Below are 16,458 nucleotides of genomic sequence, written 5' to 3' on the forward strand. Positions count from 1 at the left end.
TCGTAAAATATCCATGGTGTCCGGTGTGAGTGAGAATTTTTACTTGAAAATAATAATGATGATAATTATTATATCTAAATTAATGGGATGAATGGGATGAATTTGTTTGACCGATACCTCGAGTATGCTATTTAAAAAAATTAGAATAATAATAAAGTACGTAGGTACGTGTAAATTTAGTTCTCGAGTATTATTTTTACGAATTTAATTATTTATAAATACATTGCGTATAATAGACGATATGCAGGCTGTGACCAAAGCGGAATTATAATAGAAGTAAAACATTGTAAAGACGAAGGGCAACGAAAAATATGACAAAAAATAAATGATCAATCATCATCCAGGCCTACACGAAAGAAAAAATCAATTACAATGAAGCTTGATTCCGTTATTTACCCGTGACTCGAGTTCAATAACTATATGGGGTATGTACGTGCCCGAATTTAACGATATAACTCGACTATATAAAAAAAAATTGTGTCTCAATTCTTCGTTTCGTCCATTTTTTTGTTCTGTCTAGTCGCGTGGACGAACGGGGATGGTATCGATAATTTTTCACGACCTTATACAGGCCGATTGAAAAAAAGCTCGTTCGATCGAATTGACATTCTTAACTGCGGTCATGATTGCCAAACGAAAAAGAAGAGGGTTCGAAATTTAAAAAGGAAAAAATTTGAAATGCACATTTATGCAATTTCGTGTGTACATGCGTGTACGTATCAAAGAACTTCAAAGGGTCACGATATTCTAGTCGTTAGAGAAAAAAAAAAGTCATTGTATAAGTAGTCAATTCTATCGAGTTCATTGTAAAGCTCCTAAAAGTATTCTCTCCACATGTGGCGCGTGTGTATGCAAATTTTCTCTCGTGCGCCTACTACGAATATTCACGCGTATAAATTATATTATGTATAATGAAATAAAGTATATGAAATAGATCGTATATTCCGTGTTGTTGTAAGGAAAAAAACAAGATTCATGTATAAAAAAAAAAAAAAATATTGTCAAACACTATTTGCGATCTCATGCATTTATGGAATATAAAACAATTAAAATAAAAAAAAACCAAACCAATTAAACTTAAACCATGGTCTCGTCTTTTGTCCTTTGAAAAATGCCTTATAATCTCTATTTTAATGTGTCCCGAAACCTGCACGACGAGCATAGCATTATGCGCAAATTTCAATTAGTATACACGTCGTGTACAAACAGAGCTTAAATACGCGCACACCACCTATATAGTGATACAGCACAGCGGCGGGCGTAAAAGGCAAAAAGTCGTCGTCGTATACGTTTTCTATATAGGTATTATGCAGGCGCCGCCGCGCCACCGTATACACTTATTTATCACCCGTTTAATCCCTGACTCTCGCGGGATTTTTCTCTTGCCACATGGCAGTTTGACGGTCTCGCGTGGCTGCTTATATAAATTACACATGCTGCTCGCTGCTGCTGCTGCTCCCTTCCATGGAAAAGCGAGATTTAAGGGTCTGCTTAAGTTGTCAAAGCCGGCCCACTCCTCTATACTAGCTGTGTAGCTCTCGCTCTCTCTCTCTTTCCATCATCTTCGTAAACTGTTTACTGCCGCGTCGAATCGAAAAAGGGAAGCAGCAGCTATACGCGTTACATGCTATATAGCGTAAATTACTCCGGACGATCTCGATGCGATATCCATTTTGCCGCTGGACTGGTGGTGCGCCAACCAACCACTGCGTTAACCAAAGTCCGACGATCGAATGGCTTGTGATTTACCGAATCGAGCGAGTGAGGGATATATTATACGACAGATTTTGATCGAATATTTATCCGAGTCGAGGGTAAAACATTCAACTCTGCCATTCCAGTGTAAATGTTTATATTGTTTTATATTATATGCTCCTATTAAAAATAAAAACAATAAAAGCTTGATTCCGCCCAGAAGGGCCGGGTGCACGATCATCAAGTGGATTAAGCGAATAAACAATCTCTCGCGCAGAGAGATACATCCCCCTTCCTGGAGCTTCGCCTATTTATACAATATAATCCGTGCGTCAAGAACAATCGAGACGATATCTCGTCCAACGCACACACACGATCACACAGCTCGACGTTGTAATTTCGAGAACGCGGCACAGAAGAGCCGTGGCAGATCGTCGTCGTCGTTGGAGGCGCATAATCCCGCAATGACCGAATAATCGCAGGCGCGCTTCGCTGTATAATTCGGTATATATAATGCCAAGGGATCGCTCTAAAGCACCAGTCGAAGCGATCATTCAAAACGATACACGCACACATACGTATAACATACATATACAAGGAGCATGAGGCCGCGCGCTCGTTGAGCCCGGCATCTGCCACTTTGGGATTTCGTTGCCGAAATACACTCGAAGCTCGGCTGCGCGCCCTTTCCACCCTGTACACTACACACGTACACAGGAGAGGCGCACACTTGTGCACCGGAGCCGCGTCTGGGCTAATGCCTTTTCAATTACGATCCCTGGCTATACTTGCCGCTGCTGCTTTATATACGTATTATATTGAATATACACGCCAGACCGCATCCGTCTCACTTGCTCCTCTCTCTCTCTCTGACATCGTTTGTCGAGAATTTGACTCATCTTCGTGCATAATACGGCTAGGCGTCGCGCGCGCTGATTTATTTTGGATTATGTTATGTACGTGTACGCGTGTATAAGCAACGCCGCTGCATATTTATGAGATGTATTTTTACGTCGAGCGGTGGGTGAGTTTTCCGTTTTGAGCTCGTGCGTTGTACGCGTTTACGGGTGTGACGCGTTACGTAAGACCGATCGCCGCTGGGATTTACGTTTTTATAATTCAAAACTGCAACGCGAGGCCTGCATTTATGTAATGCAGCTGATCCTCTCTTGAAAAAAGTGACGGCCCGATCGCGACATCGAAATGAACGCTTGGCGATGTTTATACGCACGAATTTTTTATATGGCTCAGGGATATTCTTGATTGTGCAAAATAATATCTTTCTACCATATTAAAGATACGCGATAAACTGGAGATAGGATGAGCTGAATTTTTCCTACTTGAAGAGCTTTTATATCGACCTGTAATGCTGTTGAATCTTCCACGTGTACAGGATCATCAGATGTGGGGATTGCCGGACGATGAAAATCCTGATTCCAAATTTTGATTTCTTACTCGTATATAACAATAGCGAGCAGATACATGGAAAAAGGTTAAACTGATAAATGGAGTACTGAAAGATCGATTCAATAGAAATACTTGAAAGAACAATTTAAACAAATTAGTAGAAGTTTGAAATATTTTTTTTCTTTTATTTTGTATTTATCTTTCTTTTATTATAAATTAAAGGATACTTAGGATGATTAGCTACGATTATGGTTTGTATTTATGTTGAGTTTAATGGAACTTTTGTATCCAAATGATTTGTGACAAATCTCGCACACGAAGGGTTTGCTTCAAACATGTACAATCTTTATGTGTTTAATGAGGTTACTTTTTTCACCAAATGATCTTTGACAAATCTCACATTCGAAGGGTTTGATACGATAATGTACTAAACGTATGTGCTTATTCAGATCACTTTTATATCCAAATGATTTGTGACAATTGTCACATTCAAAGGGTTTGCTCCGAATATGTACTGCGTTGACGTGACGTTTGAAATTACTTTTTTCTCCAAATGATTTGTGACAAATCTCACATTCGAAGGGTTTGCTACGATTATGTACTGCACTTATGTGACGCTTGAGGTCACTTTTTTGTCCAAATAATTTCTGACAATTGTCACATTCGAACATTTTGCATCGATCATGTACTCCAATTATGTGAGTATTCAGGTGCTGTTTTAGTCCAAATAATTTGTGACAAATAACACACATAAAGGGTTTATTCCGATTATGTACTCTACTTGTGTGAGTTTTAAGATGACCCTTTTGTCCAAATGATTTGTTACAAATCTCACACTCAAAAGGTTTGCTTCGATTATGTACTGCGTTTATGTGACGCATGAGGTCATTTTTTAATCCAAATAATTTTTGACAACTGACACATTCGAAGGGTTTACTACGATCATGTACTGCATTGACGTGACGTTTAAGGGCCCCTGATTGTCCGAATGATCTGTGACAAAAGTTGCACTCGAAGGGTTTGCTATGATAATGTACTACATTTATGTGGGTTTTGAGATCACATTTTCTTCCAAATGATTTTTGACAATTGTCACATTCAAAGGGTTTGCTCCGAATATGTACCGCGTTGACGTGACGTTTGAAATTACTTTTTTCTCCAAATGATTTGTGACAATTCTCACATTCGAAGGGTTTGCTACGATCATGTACTGTCTCTATATGTTTAGTTAGGTTACTTTTCTTTACAAATGATTTGTGGCAAATCTCACATTCAAAGGGTTTACTACAATCATGTACAATATTTATGTGTTTATTGAGGTGACCTTTATATCCAAATGATCTGTGACAAATCTCACATTCGTGTGGTCTATTGCTCTTATGTGTTAAATTGACATGTCTTTTTAGACTCATTTGTTCTCTATACGTTTTTCGACTCATTCTACACTGATACAATAATTCGATGTTAGATGTTTTACTCAACTTTCTGCTTGGCTCGTATTCTTTAAATTCAAATCGAGGATTTACTTGAAATTGGCGACAATTATCATAATCGAATTCTTTTTTTATCAAAACTATCAAACTTTTTTCATTGCAGTGATTTGTCTGAATTTGATTTTCTATTTTCATAATTGGTAGAAAAGTTTGATACTCGGATTTGCAGATGGTCGTCGATAGAGACGTCGGTTCAGGTTTAACATATTTGCACTCGACTTCTATGGATATTTTCTCATCCAACTTTTCTCGTAACGTCGTAACCTCATTCGCGCGATTTGCCTGAAATTAAAATCATATAATAGTTTTGTATCGTGATAAATAGAGTATGATTTATGTCATTCAACTCACTGATAATTTACTACAAGACGCGAATATTCCAAAGTTTTTGATTTCGCTAGAGTCGACTGCATCGAAATTATAATCGTCGCCTGCATCTGGCCAAGTATTGTACGACTCTTGCTTCACCCTGAACAATAACCAAGTTTGATGAAGCGATCGTTTGAATAAATATTATGTAATTAACAAAAAAAGTAATACCTAACTGTGTCTTCTCTGCTTTCCATCACTCGCTTAAAGGTATGCACTGTGAATTTTCATAAAACGTGCCAAAAAATAATCGAGGTTATGTATCCCGAGTGGCCATAACTGTACCTTGATATCGTCAATTTGTAAACACTTGCATACTGAGGAATTCCTCGACAACGACCAAACTCACTACTCGTAATAAGCGAGTTGACCTCGCGATTGTTATGATTCCATGACGATACTTTCCCCCTCTACTGTTAACATAGAGGCACTCGTATGCAGTGCCGAATGATGGAGCACGCTAATCATCACGCCATGTCGCGGGGCGGCAAATTTTGGAACGAATATCAAAATTGTTTCATTATAAATGCGTATAAGGATCTCCTTAATCGATGTTTTTTAAGTGAATTCGATAATGTGTCTGTCGACAGTTGATTTGGAAGAACTAAGTTTTAGAAGATCCAAAAATTCCTCGAAGGAATCGTCGCGACGTTAGAATTCTAAATTGTTTCAAATATTGTTAGATTGTTGTTAATATTGTTATTAATATTGTTAGGATTGGTAAATGTATAAACAGATCAGTCGATAGCTTAATTGTAAACAATATGATTATAAACGATTTCGACATTGTTCCTAGAGCACTCAACGTATTTCATAGTAAAAACGAATTAGTTTGAATGTTCTCTTTGCCGAGGAAATAAGCCATAACACCAAACAGATACGTTATTTTATTCAATTTCTGATAGAAATAGAAAGATTAGATAGAATAGAAAGATTATTGTTTAATTTAGGCACCAAAATGGATGAAAGCGAAAAGAAACCCGAGGAAGATATTTCGAAAAATAATTCAAGGGAACATGACGTTGTGATTTCGGACGAAAAACAACATGTCTGTGATATCTATCAGGAGGCCTTTACGGTAGAATCACACCGAGATAAAATTCAAAATGATCCGAAAGATTATGCTTGCGACAAGTGCGAAAAGAAATTTGAGTTCCGCAGTCATTTGAGTAGACACCAAATATCAGAACACAAAAACCGCAATGATTTTGCATGCGAAAGGTGTGGGAAAAAATTTTTGAAAAACTCGAGCTTGTTTACGCATCAAAAATTAGTACACAAACACGAAGATCACGAAAATTTTACATGCAACAAGTGCGAGAAAAAATTTGAAAATAAATCAACTTTACTCAAGCACAGAAAAATATTTCACGAAGTTTTCAAAGACTACTTGTGTGAAAAGTGCGCCAAGAGATTCAAAAATAAACGGAGTTTGCTCATGCACATAAAAACGGTTCACGATAGTCACAAAGATTTTGCAGTTAGAGTCCTGAAAGATTACTTATGTGGCGAGTGTGGAAAGAAATTTGTAAAAAAATCACATTTACTTTTACACCAAAAGATAGTCCACGAAGGCCGCAAAGATTACCCGTGCAACAATTGCGAAAAGAAATTCGGGGAACGACGTACTTTGATCAGGCACCAAAAAACGATACATGAACGTTGTAAAGATTTTGTACACGACAAATGCGAGAAAAAATGTAGACAAAAAATTCGAAAAAATTACGCATGTGACAAGTGCGAGAAACAATTCGGAAATAAATCAAATTTGTTAAGCCACCAAAAGACAATTCACGAAGGTAGGAAAGATTACGTTTGCGACGAGTGCGAGGAAAAATTCGTAGACAAGAGCATTTTGCGTTTTCACCAGCGAACTGTCCATAAAGGTCGGAAAGATTTTGCATGTCATAAGTGCGAGAAGAAATTTGGACAAAAATCAGATTTGTTGAAGCATCAAAAGACAGTCCATGAAGGTCGCAAAGATTACGCATGCGACAAGTGCGAGAAGAAATTTGGGCAATCAAGCAATTTGATCACACATCAAAACATAGTCCATGAAGGTCGGAGAGATTTTGCATGTGATAAGTGCGAAAAGAAATTTGGACGAAAATCAGATTTGTTGAAGCATCAAAGGACAGTCCATGAATGTCGCAAAAATTACGCATGCGACAAGTGCGAGAAGAAATTTGGGCAATCAAGCAATTTGATCAAACATCAAAACATAGTCCATGAAGGTCGGAAAGATTACGCATGTGACAAGTGCGAGAAACAATTCGGAAGTAAATCAAATTTGTTAAGCCACCAAAAGACAATCCATAAAGGTCGGAACGATTTCGCATGTGATAAGTGCGAGAAGAAATTTGGACAAATATCAGATTTGTTGAAGCATCAAAAGACAGTCCATGAAGGTTGCAAAGATCACCCATGTGACAAATGCGCTAAAAAATTTGGGGATCAAAGTACTTTAAACAGACACATAAAAACAGTCCATGAAGGTCGCAAAGATTACGCATGCGACAAATGTGAGAAGAAATTTACGCGAAAACCGGGTTTGATCACCCACTTAAAGACGGTTCATGAAGGTCACAAAGATTACACATGTGAAAAATGTGAGAAGAAATTTGGGGGACAAGGCAATTTGATACTGCATCAAAAAACAGTCCATGAAGGTCGCAAAGATTATGCATGTGACAAGTGCGAGAAGAAATTCGCACATAAACATAATTTTCTTTTGCACCAAAAAACAGTTTACGAAGGTCGCAAAAATTGAGTATGCCAGAATTGCGAGAAGAAATAATGATCGACAATTGTAAATAAGCATAGATATCTGTACATGCACTGATAGAAATAAAAATGTAATATAAATAATCATATTGATCTTGCTCCGAGAATCGAGCCGAAAATTTTTTATACGCCTTGTTTGGAGCTGAGAATGAATAAAACATTGAGTTGGCTACTCTACTGCATTTTGAATAAACCTCACGTAATAATATCGCGACTCTGAATCGATGAACCATGCGTTAGTGAAAGATTTTGATTAAATTACTGTCGAATTGATTATTCTGCTACGAGAGACGTGTTTTAGAGCTGTTGATGGTGGTAAAATGACAACGGCAGTCGCATCGATAATTTTAAAAAATATGCAGCGAACTGACAGGTACCTACATAGAAAAAAAACAATTGATATTCGAGGGCGGAACGGGTATTATATCGGATACGCGCTCGAGCCTGCGTTTGACTTTTGAAAAGTCCACAATTTGTCAGGTATTTATTTGCCTCTCTCTCTCTCTCCCCCCGATCCAATCCGATGGGATGATAGGGAGCAACGCACCGGCGCGCTCACGGATTTCTCGAAGGATTAAAGCTAAAGGGTAAACGGGATTGATTTCGAGATTAATCCCATTCAACTTTTCGTTTTCAAGCTATTCGCAATTCGACGAAGCGAGCGACGATCATTACCGCGCGCGCGCGATGCTTAAATATCGATCGTTGCTATTATATACATCCTGTACATAATTGTGGATAGGTAAATGACAGCTACCCCGGCGCTCGCAATTTTGCGAAAAAGTATATTCGATATTTATTACGATGCAGCACGCGCAGCATTGGTTCATAGACGATACAAAATTACAGAGTCGAATCGAGACCGAAATCCCTTTGACGTTGCGGCTCAGAAGCCCTCGATTCCACTTTTCCCGAGGACTAAATTTAATTTAGTTTTCCATTTCCATCTTTCGATGCTGTACGTGTACACCGCAGCACCAGCAGCGGCACACGAACGCGTATAATGGCAAAAGATGAAGGCTATCGGCGTCGAGTCAAAGGCAAAATACGTGAGTCTATATAGCTATATGTGTGTGTGTGTAGCCAACGAGCCGGGGCTCAGCTGGCTGGCTCCGAGTTTGCGAGGAAAAGTCGCTCGCTCGCTCCCCCCGCCACAACCGACGAATTTCGATAGCTTCGCTCGATTCCGTGCTGTGCCGCGCTGCGAGGGTATAACTTGTTAGCCTCTCGGCGGCGGTTATATAGGCAGCGGGATCCGAGCTCTCCCGATAGTAGAGAGACAGAGAAAATCAAAGGGAGTGGTAATAACGGAGAGAGCTTGCGGCAACGAGCCGCAAAGGCGGGGGTGTGAGGGGGTGTGGTACGTACGTATATACGTACGCGGCTTTCGCGCAACGCCGAACAAAGTCGGGCTCAACTCTCTCTCTCTCTCTCTCTCTCTCTAGCCTGGCAGCAGCAGCCAGAGTATCGAGCTGAAAGTGGCGAGCAGCAGCAGCGGCAGTGGCGCGGCGGAGTTGGGGCGGAGTTTATGCAAGCGCGCGCAAAAGCGACAAGGGGGCAACAAAACTCGCCCCGGCATGAGGCAGAAGGCCGTGCCAGCAATGGCGTCGGGACTTGTTGTATTTCGCTCTTTCCGTGTGCGCAGCAGCCCGCAATACGAGAGACGGAGTATACGGCAAAACTTCCCCTCTTGCGCGCGCGAGCGCTTCTGACGCTCTCCGTCTCTCTCTCTCTCTCTCTCTACTTCTGCTTGTGTACAGGTATGAGAGTGTGTGTAGAAGTATACGAGTACACGAGTAAAGTAAAAGTTATACGAAATAGTTGGCGACGAGAATTGGAAAAAAACGCGAGAGAACAATCGGAGTTTCTTCTCGAAACGAGAATGAAAAACAAGGAAGAAAAAGACAAATCCTAAGCCATCGATTTGAGCTCTGCACCCGGTAAAGAACGTACGTATACGTAACGGTAAGAAAAAAGACGAAGCAATGAAGTATGTATGCCGAGGGAGAGCCAAGTCGTATATAATAACGCTGCTCGCTTAAAGGGGGTGGTGGTGGCTGGTACAGCTCTCTCGAGCTAACTCTCTTTGGGCACGAGCGCGGCAAACAAGTTACATTCGCGACGGAGAGCAGAGCGCGTAGGAAAAAACATGTCCAGACGCACGCGGAGCGCAAGAGAAAGAGAGAGAGAAGCTCCACTTATTTTATTACATTATCATACCAACGAGGAACTTTGCGTGCGCGTGGGTGTGCGCGCGCGCGATTTACATGTACACAGACGAGACTCAAAGAGAGAAGAAGCAGCAGCTACGAGAGAGGGAAGAAGAAAAGACGCGGTGGAGCTTTTCCCCGGTCGCGCAGCGTCGCGTCGCGTGATAAGTGGGGCTTTAAAGCCCTATGGCAGCGACTTGGGAGAGTGAGCGGCAAAAGCGAGACGCACTTCGGCTGCTGCTCCTGTATACGAAATCTTTTACGTGTTCTTGCCTTTGATTACCGATTCTCGTTGTTTCGCTTCGCCTCTCGTAAAATTTAAAGCCTCAAGATTGCCTCGCTTTATGCGCCAGGCAAGAGAGCGAGCGATCTTCTTGCTATATAAGGTATATATATATAGTACAACGAAGCAGCTTCGTTTCCCTCGCACTTGCCGCGATCGTTTCCGCGTCACACCTCGAGAATCGAGTATACTTATTCCATCTATCGCGTTCGACGTACATAAAATTTATTGCCTCGTTCTCGTTTTTATTTTTATTTTTTTTTTTTTAACGCATTTAATATCGATTTTGCTCGCTCTCGGCGCAAATGAAAAACGACGTTGCGTTAAAGTTTAAATTGCGACGGATGTGTTATAGTCGATCGTCCGTGCCGTATATATGAGACAAAGAACGCAAGCATAAACAAAAATTGCGCTTACCGCGACAGTCTTTTCTTTTTAGCATCGACGCTGCGTGAAAATAAATGTATAAAAAGCAAAAATTCCGTATACAGCGCGTGACAATTCGCGAACGATATCACGAGCTGGTACAGGGAAGGGGGTACGCCTCGATATTACGCACACGCATTTCGCTTTTGCACCCGCGCCGAGCACCGTATCAAAGCCGCCACAACAGCAGCAGCAGCTTTGATCATAGCGCCGGGCGTTAATACGAGCTCGCAAAGCGCGCGTACGTATCCTACAACTGCGGGATACATTTCGAATTCAGTGCAAAACATTCCGCGGTATGATATCGTGGTACACGCACATATACTATACTGTACGCGCGTACACGTCGTTGCGTACCGCTGCTTCATTATCCAATAGGCTGCGGAATTATGTATGCCGCATATCGTTGCAAGCGCAGCAGTCGTCGTCGCGAACGCGAAGCACACTTCGTTATACGCCGCACACACGCGTTACGTTGGGATTCGTGTAATATTACGGCAATCTCTGTGTATGATAAGCGCGTGTTACATCGTCAAACGAGTTTATGATAATTAACGCTCGTGCGGCGACACTAAGTCGCAAACTATATGCGAATGTATAAATCCATCGGATCCAGATCGTTGGAATATCGATGCGCCTGGTTGCTTTAATTACACTCCTGTTTTATTGTATAGATAATTATCGGGAATTAAAATTTTACGCGGGCTTGCAGGCGATTACAAGATGAGCAGTAGTAGCGGTATTAAAAATAAAGAGCTCGGAAAATATAACTACATAATATGAAGCGCGCGCGCAAGCTAGTCGAGATTTTTCAAGCTCGTGCCGCGCGCGCTGACGTTTGAGAAATCACGTTCTCGACTCACGTATACGCAGACCAACCAACGAGCACAGAAGGAGATTTAGCCCTTGTGTATGTGTGTGTGTGTGTGTGTAGGACCGGCGAGGTGAATAATACATTTTCTCTCCCGCAAGCTCGCCCATTGCCGCGCCGCACACTTCATTCCTGTTAGCGCGCGCCACGTAGAGCTTTTTGTTTTTTCGCGTGCCAGCAGCAGTAGCAGCAGCTAGCTTAGCTTAGCAGCTCCGAGCTTCTTTGGTATTCACCCCGTACGTGTGGCGCGCACGCAAAGGCTCAAGTGGACAACAGTCCTCGCAATTCCTCTTGCTCTACGTGTCTGTGTATAAGTATGTTTATGTATGTATATGCCTAACTCGATAAATGCTAAGTAAGTCCAGAGATTTATGGACGCTACTTTTTTACATTAGTCTCTCTCTCTCTCTCTCGCACTCTTTCAACGTGCGTTTTTTTGCGTCGCTGCCGCTGATGCTACCACTGCTCTCTTGCTTTCTCGTTTTGCCTTTTTCGCCCGTAACGTATCTTTTTATCCGCCTGACTCCCAAGAGAGAGAGAGAAGAGAGAGGAGAGAATAGAGAGATACGTTTTCGGCATTTCGGGCTTTTACCTTGATTTGATTTTAAAAGAGCAGAATAGAGTTACGTGCGCGTAGTTTCCCTCCCTATTTTTCCTTGTTGCGTGATAAAGGAATGAAGAAAAAAACAACTGCGGGGAGTGCTTTTTTACGAGCTGACATTTTTTTACGTCATCGAGAGGGACGGGTTCGTAACGCATTTTTTTCCAAACGAATAGCCAATGATCTTCGCAAACGTAAATGTGTGTGTGTGTGTGTGACCATTAAGTACGAGAGAACAGATCTACGAATTTTTTACTTCGTTATCCTCTGTACGATCAGGATTCGAGACTCGACTATATTATACACACAGCGGCGATCCGGTTATCCGCTGGAAAGTATTATCCCGTTTGCGCTCGTATAGGTGGTTGTGGACGTGTTCGTCGGTGGCTCATCCCCTCATCTCTGTGTGCAGCAGCAGCAGCAGCAGCAGCAGTGTATTCTCCCCTTTCCAAAAATCAATAGGTTCAGCGTCACGTCGCGCGCGCAGAGCGCCAACGACACAGCGGCGGCACTCGAACTCGTTCACCTCTGCGCGCGCGAAGCAACGCGGCGGCAAGCAAACCACCGTCATCAGCTTTTCCACTTTGTGAGCGCGCGCGCCTGAACGTGGACTTTTGCTTGGATTAAGACGATATTTCATCGATTTATTTTCAGCTTTTGACGTTGAATCCTTTTCTTTTTCTTTTTTTTTTTTATTTCTATCGTACGGTTACGAAGAAAAACAATTTTTTTTAATCCTCGTTGAGTCAAATTTTTTGTGCAATATTCCTTTGTTGTTACTTTGTTCTACAGGCTTCTTATGTATCATTGGTAAGATATGGTCTTTGAATTGACCATTGTAGTGTGCATAAAAAGCGATGGCGTCAAAGGGGCTGTAACCTATTTTTCAGGAGCTGCAAGTCCAACGGTTTTTCTTCGGGGAGCTACATCGTTTTTCTCGAGCTGGTGTCAAAGTCTTGTGTAAGGGACGGGCGAGAAAACTTTTTATGCTCGAGTAAACAAGTACGAGAAAATAATGACTTGTAAATTATTTTTTTAACCCCTCAATATTTAACGCCGAGAATATTTTTCATAGTGTCGCCAAGAGACATCGAAATGAAAAGGATGAGCTGTTAACATCGAGGACCAAAAATTTTGCGTAAAAATATATTGAATAAAAGTTATGTTTATTATAATATATCGTGATATATAGACTAATGTCGCTTTAGCTAATATTCCACATGAACTTACGTTGACTTATACAATTATTTTTACTTTGTGATTTGCGGATTTACAGATAAAGGTGCTCGCCATCTAGCGGTGAATGCTTGAAATAGTATTACCGTATTCAAAGTAAAAGACGAGTGTAATTTTTTGAAACAACTCAATTGACATTTCCAGTTTATTTAAAATGCACTAAGTATTTTTAACATAATTGTAACGAAAAAATCGCAAAAAACAAGCTAATTAATAATAATATATCTTGGAAAATAGTAACGTGAACAGCACCTCTTCCCCAACATATACAAATACAAGAACTTGAAACATGTTTATAATTAAAATGAAAACCTTTACATTTTTTAATAGTACCGACGATAAGGGAAAATACTATTTTAAAATTATAATGTGTGATGATTGTTTTAAAAAAGTCTTGAAAACAAAAAGTAAATCGTTTATTTCATTTTTTTACCCCACCGCCTCAAGTGAGACGATAGGAGGGCGTAGTAAATTAAATAAACATTGGAAAAAAAGTGTCCATACCAATGTCTACAGCGGTTGACGAAGCTTGCAAAGCCGGGTTTTATTTTATATTTTAAAGTCATTGGATTATCACATCGTTTCCAACTAAAATGAATACTAGAACAGATCCTGATTATAAAAAAAACTTCCAAACGGCCATAAAGGTATGGGAACAGAATTATCCTTGGAGTCTGAGATTTATGAAGATGACTTTTCTATACCCTTTTCAAAACAAGATCGTGCAAATACTTGGTAACATAACGCTGTTTTCATGTTTGCTTCTTTCACTAATCTCCACGGTACGTATTTATGAGACCTAATAAACTACATAATCTGTAATAATCAGTTATAATCACTATTTATTTAGATACTGAAACTGATCAAAGAAATGGAAAAGGAAATTAAATTAAGCACTTTGGTCGAAATAATATTTCAGCTAGTAACTGCCACAATGATGATCTTCTCTTATATGTTCATGATAGGAACTACAAAAAAATGTAATTCTTTTTTTCAATATATATTTTTTAATCCGAGTAATAATGCATATTTTTATTTACTCATAAAAATAAGTTCTACTTGACGACAGTATTGATGGCTCGAATGTATTCAGCGTGCGCGGATGATGTTCAAAAAATGAAGGTAGCATATAGCAAAAAAGGATGTTTTTTATCTAATTTGCAAGCAGGTCAGCAATTAAAGTTTACCAATAAGTTGAATTAAATTTATTTATTAAAACATTTTTTTAGGATCTTTAGTTCTATTACTTATTAGTTTTAGAACGGCTTCAGTTGCTATTCCGTCCTTCTTAACTTGGGCACTTCCAGGCAATCGAACTTTCGAGAAGACGCTTCCTTTTCACACAGAATTTTTCATCGATGAAGATGAATACTTTTATCAGATATTTGCAGCTCAACTTGTTTTTCTATTTGTTTATGGTTTATCGATAGTTTGTCTGAATTATTGCCAATTCTCGGCTGTAATATTTATTATGGGTGAAATTAGGTGTTTTCAGTATGCAATATTATACGGAAAAACAGTTTTATGTACGAAACACATTTAATAAATATTGAACATTTAAATTTCAGATACAATTTTAAAAGAATGAAAGAAGCATACAACCGAAAAATGGCGATTAACGAAGAAAATGCCAACACGTGGTTGTGCGAACAACTAAAAGATTTAGTTCGTTGGCATCAACTGTGCATCGAGTAAGTGATACTAAAAATATATAAATGTATTAGTAATACTAATAATAATATGTAAATTAATAATATGTAAATAATGCAAATATAAAAATGTCTAACTAATAATATGTAAATTATAAAATTATGATTGGTTCGATGTTTAAAGACTTTATAAATTTTAGTTACTATAGTCTTGTACAAAAAAAGAGTGACCCGTTGATGTTTTGTCTATTAACTGGTTGTAGTTGTGTGGTAGTCTTGACTGGTACTTCGGTATGTTCTGAATCATTTGATTGGTTAAAATTGCTTAACCATACAAATATTTTTCTTTATATAGATGGTAATACTAAGTGAAACAGATTTTGCAGCAGCGGCAAAAATGTTGTTAGGATTTTGTGTAACTTTAAGTGCTATTATTTTTATTTGCATTCCTAGTCAATGTTTAAAAATCGCCAGTGAAGATTTTTACATTACATGGTACTTTTAAACGTAAGTCAATTAATTTGTAAAACACATTTTATGTTATTTTCTATTTCATTCAAGTTGCAGAATGAATGGTGAAATTTATTCACCAAAAATACGGAAAATATTATTTATAATGATGGAATCAATACAGCCTTTCGCATTTACTGCTGGACCAATCATAGAATTAAATTTGGAAACTTGTAGCACTGTAAGACTTTTTTTCTGTACACTATGAAATCGTCTTAAATGATGTAACTATTTTAATTTAAACTTTTGCTTTCAGATAATAAAAACTTCAGTATCGTATGTAGCAACATTCAGATCGATTTATACTTCTCTATAACTTTTTTCTCTATGATCTATACTTTTGCATGGCAATAGTATATTATGCAACAAGTGCACTAAGCAGATGAAAAAACCCAGGAGTCGTTTGCACCCAAACTGTTATGTGATAATTCTTCTTTAGTCTCTTATAAATAAGAGAAATAGTTGTTTATAAACACGAATGCACATGAAATTAACATGCTTTTTTTTATTATGCTTATTTTGCAATTACAATGCTGTTGTCCAGGCAACAACGTGATACATAACACCGTGAGTGTTGAAAAATATTAAATATACACTGGCAAAAAAGTGCCCATACAAATGTCTACCGCGGTAAACAAAGCTTGCAAAGCCATTGTTAATGCTTTATATCGATTAAAGAACTTTTACGTAAGCCTAAATTAGGTAAGGAAGGTTTTATTCGTTATTTTAATGTCATTGCGTTACCACATCGTTTCAAACTAAAATGGATACTAGAACAGATCCTGATTATGAAGAAAAATTTCAAACGGCCATAAAGGTATGGGAACAGAATTATCCTTGGAGTCTGAGATTTATGAAGATGACTTTTCTATACCCTTTCCAAAACAAGATCGTGCAAATACTTGGTAACATAACGCTGTTTTC

The 16,458-nt window shown here is 39.1% G+C and overlaps 2 protein-coding genes across 2 annotated transcripts; one reads left to right on the forward strand and one right to left on the reverse strand.

The window, feature by feature from the left end:
• Positions 1–3,547: 3,547 nt before the first annotated feature.
• Positions 3,548–5,270, reverse strand: LOC106653690 (zinc finger protein OZF-like). The gene is made up of 5 exons (XM_023457840.1): positions 5,136–5,270; positions 4,947–5,064; positions 4,460–4,877; positions 3,695–4,366; positions 3,548–3,555 (listed from the first exon to the last, which is right to left on the reverse strand). Exons 1-5 carry the CDS (start codon positions 5,159–5,161, stop codon positions 3,548–3,550), a joined length of 1,242 nt encoding a protein of 413 aa, XP_023313608.1. The 5' UTR covers positions 5,162–5,270.
• Positions 5,271–6,402: 1,132 nt separating this feature from the next.
• LOC111693360 (zinc finger protein 271-like) lies at positions 6,403–14,359 on the forward strand. The gene is made up of 3 exons (XM_023457841.1): positions 6,403–6,472; positions 6,545–7,069; positions 14,295–14,359. Exons 1-3 carry the CDS (start codon positions 6,403–6,405, stop codon positions 14,357–14,359), a joined length of 660 nt encoding a protein of 219 aa, XP_023313609.1.
• The last annotated feature ends 2,099 nt before the right edge of the window (positions 14,360–16,458 follow it).

Source organism: Trichogramma pretiosum, unplaced genomic scaffold (genome assembly GCF_000599845.2).
Source record: "Trichogramma pretiosum strain Unisexual culture from Peru unplaced genomic scaffold, Tpre_2.0 scaffold21, whole genome shotgun sequence".
NCBI lineage: Eukaryota > Metazoa > Arthropoda > Insecta > Hymenoptera > Trichogrammatidae > Trichogramma > Trichogramma pretiosum.

What these genes read in the sequence shown, in the direction of transcription:
- LOC106653690 (XM_023457840.1), bottom strand. Translation starts at nt 5,161, where the DNA reads ATGGAAAGCAGAGAAGACACAGTTAG. An exon ending in AGCAGAGAAGACACAGTTAG is followed by an intron (nt 5,065 to 5,135) that starts GTATTACTTTTT and finishes GTTATTGTTCAG; the next exon opens with GGTGAAGCAAGAGTCGTACA. An exon ending in GAGCAATAGACCACACGAAT is followed by an intron (nt 4,367 to 4,459) that starts GTGAGATTTGTC and finishes TTGAATGTGAGA; the next exon opens with TTTGCCACAAATCATTTGTA.
- LOC111693360 (XM_023457841.1), top strand. Translation starts at nt 6,403, where the DNA reads ATGCACATAAAAACGGTTCACGATAGTCACAAAGATTTTGCAGTTAGA. An exon ending in CCTGAAAGATTACTTATGTG is followed by an intron (nt 6,473 to 6,544) that starts GCGAGTGTGGAA and finishes ACGAAGGCCGCA; the next exon opens with AAGATTACCCGTGCAACAAT. An exon ending in GTGCGAAAAGAAATTTGGAC is followed by an intron (nt 7,070 to 14,294) that starts GAAAATCAGATT and finishes ATAATATTTCAG; the next exon opens with CTAGTAACTGCCACAATGAT.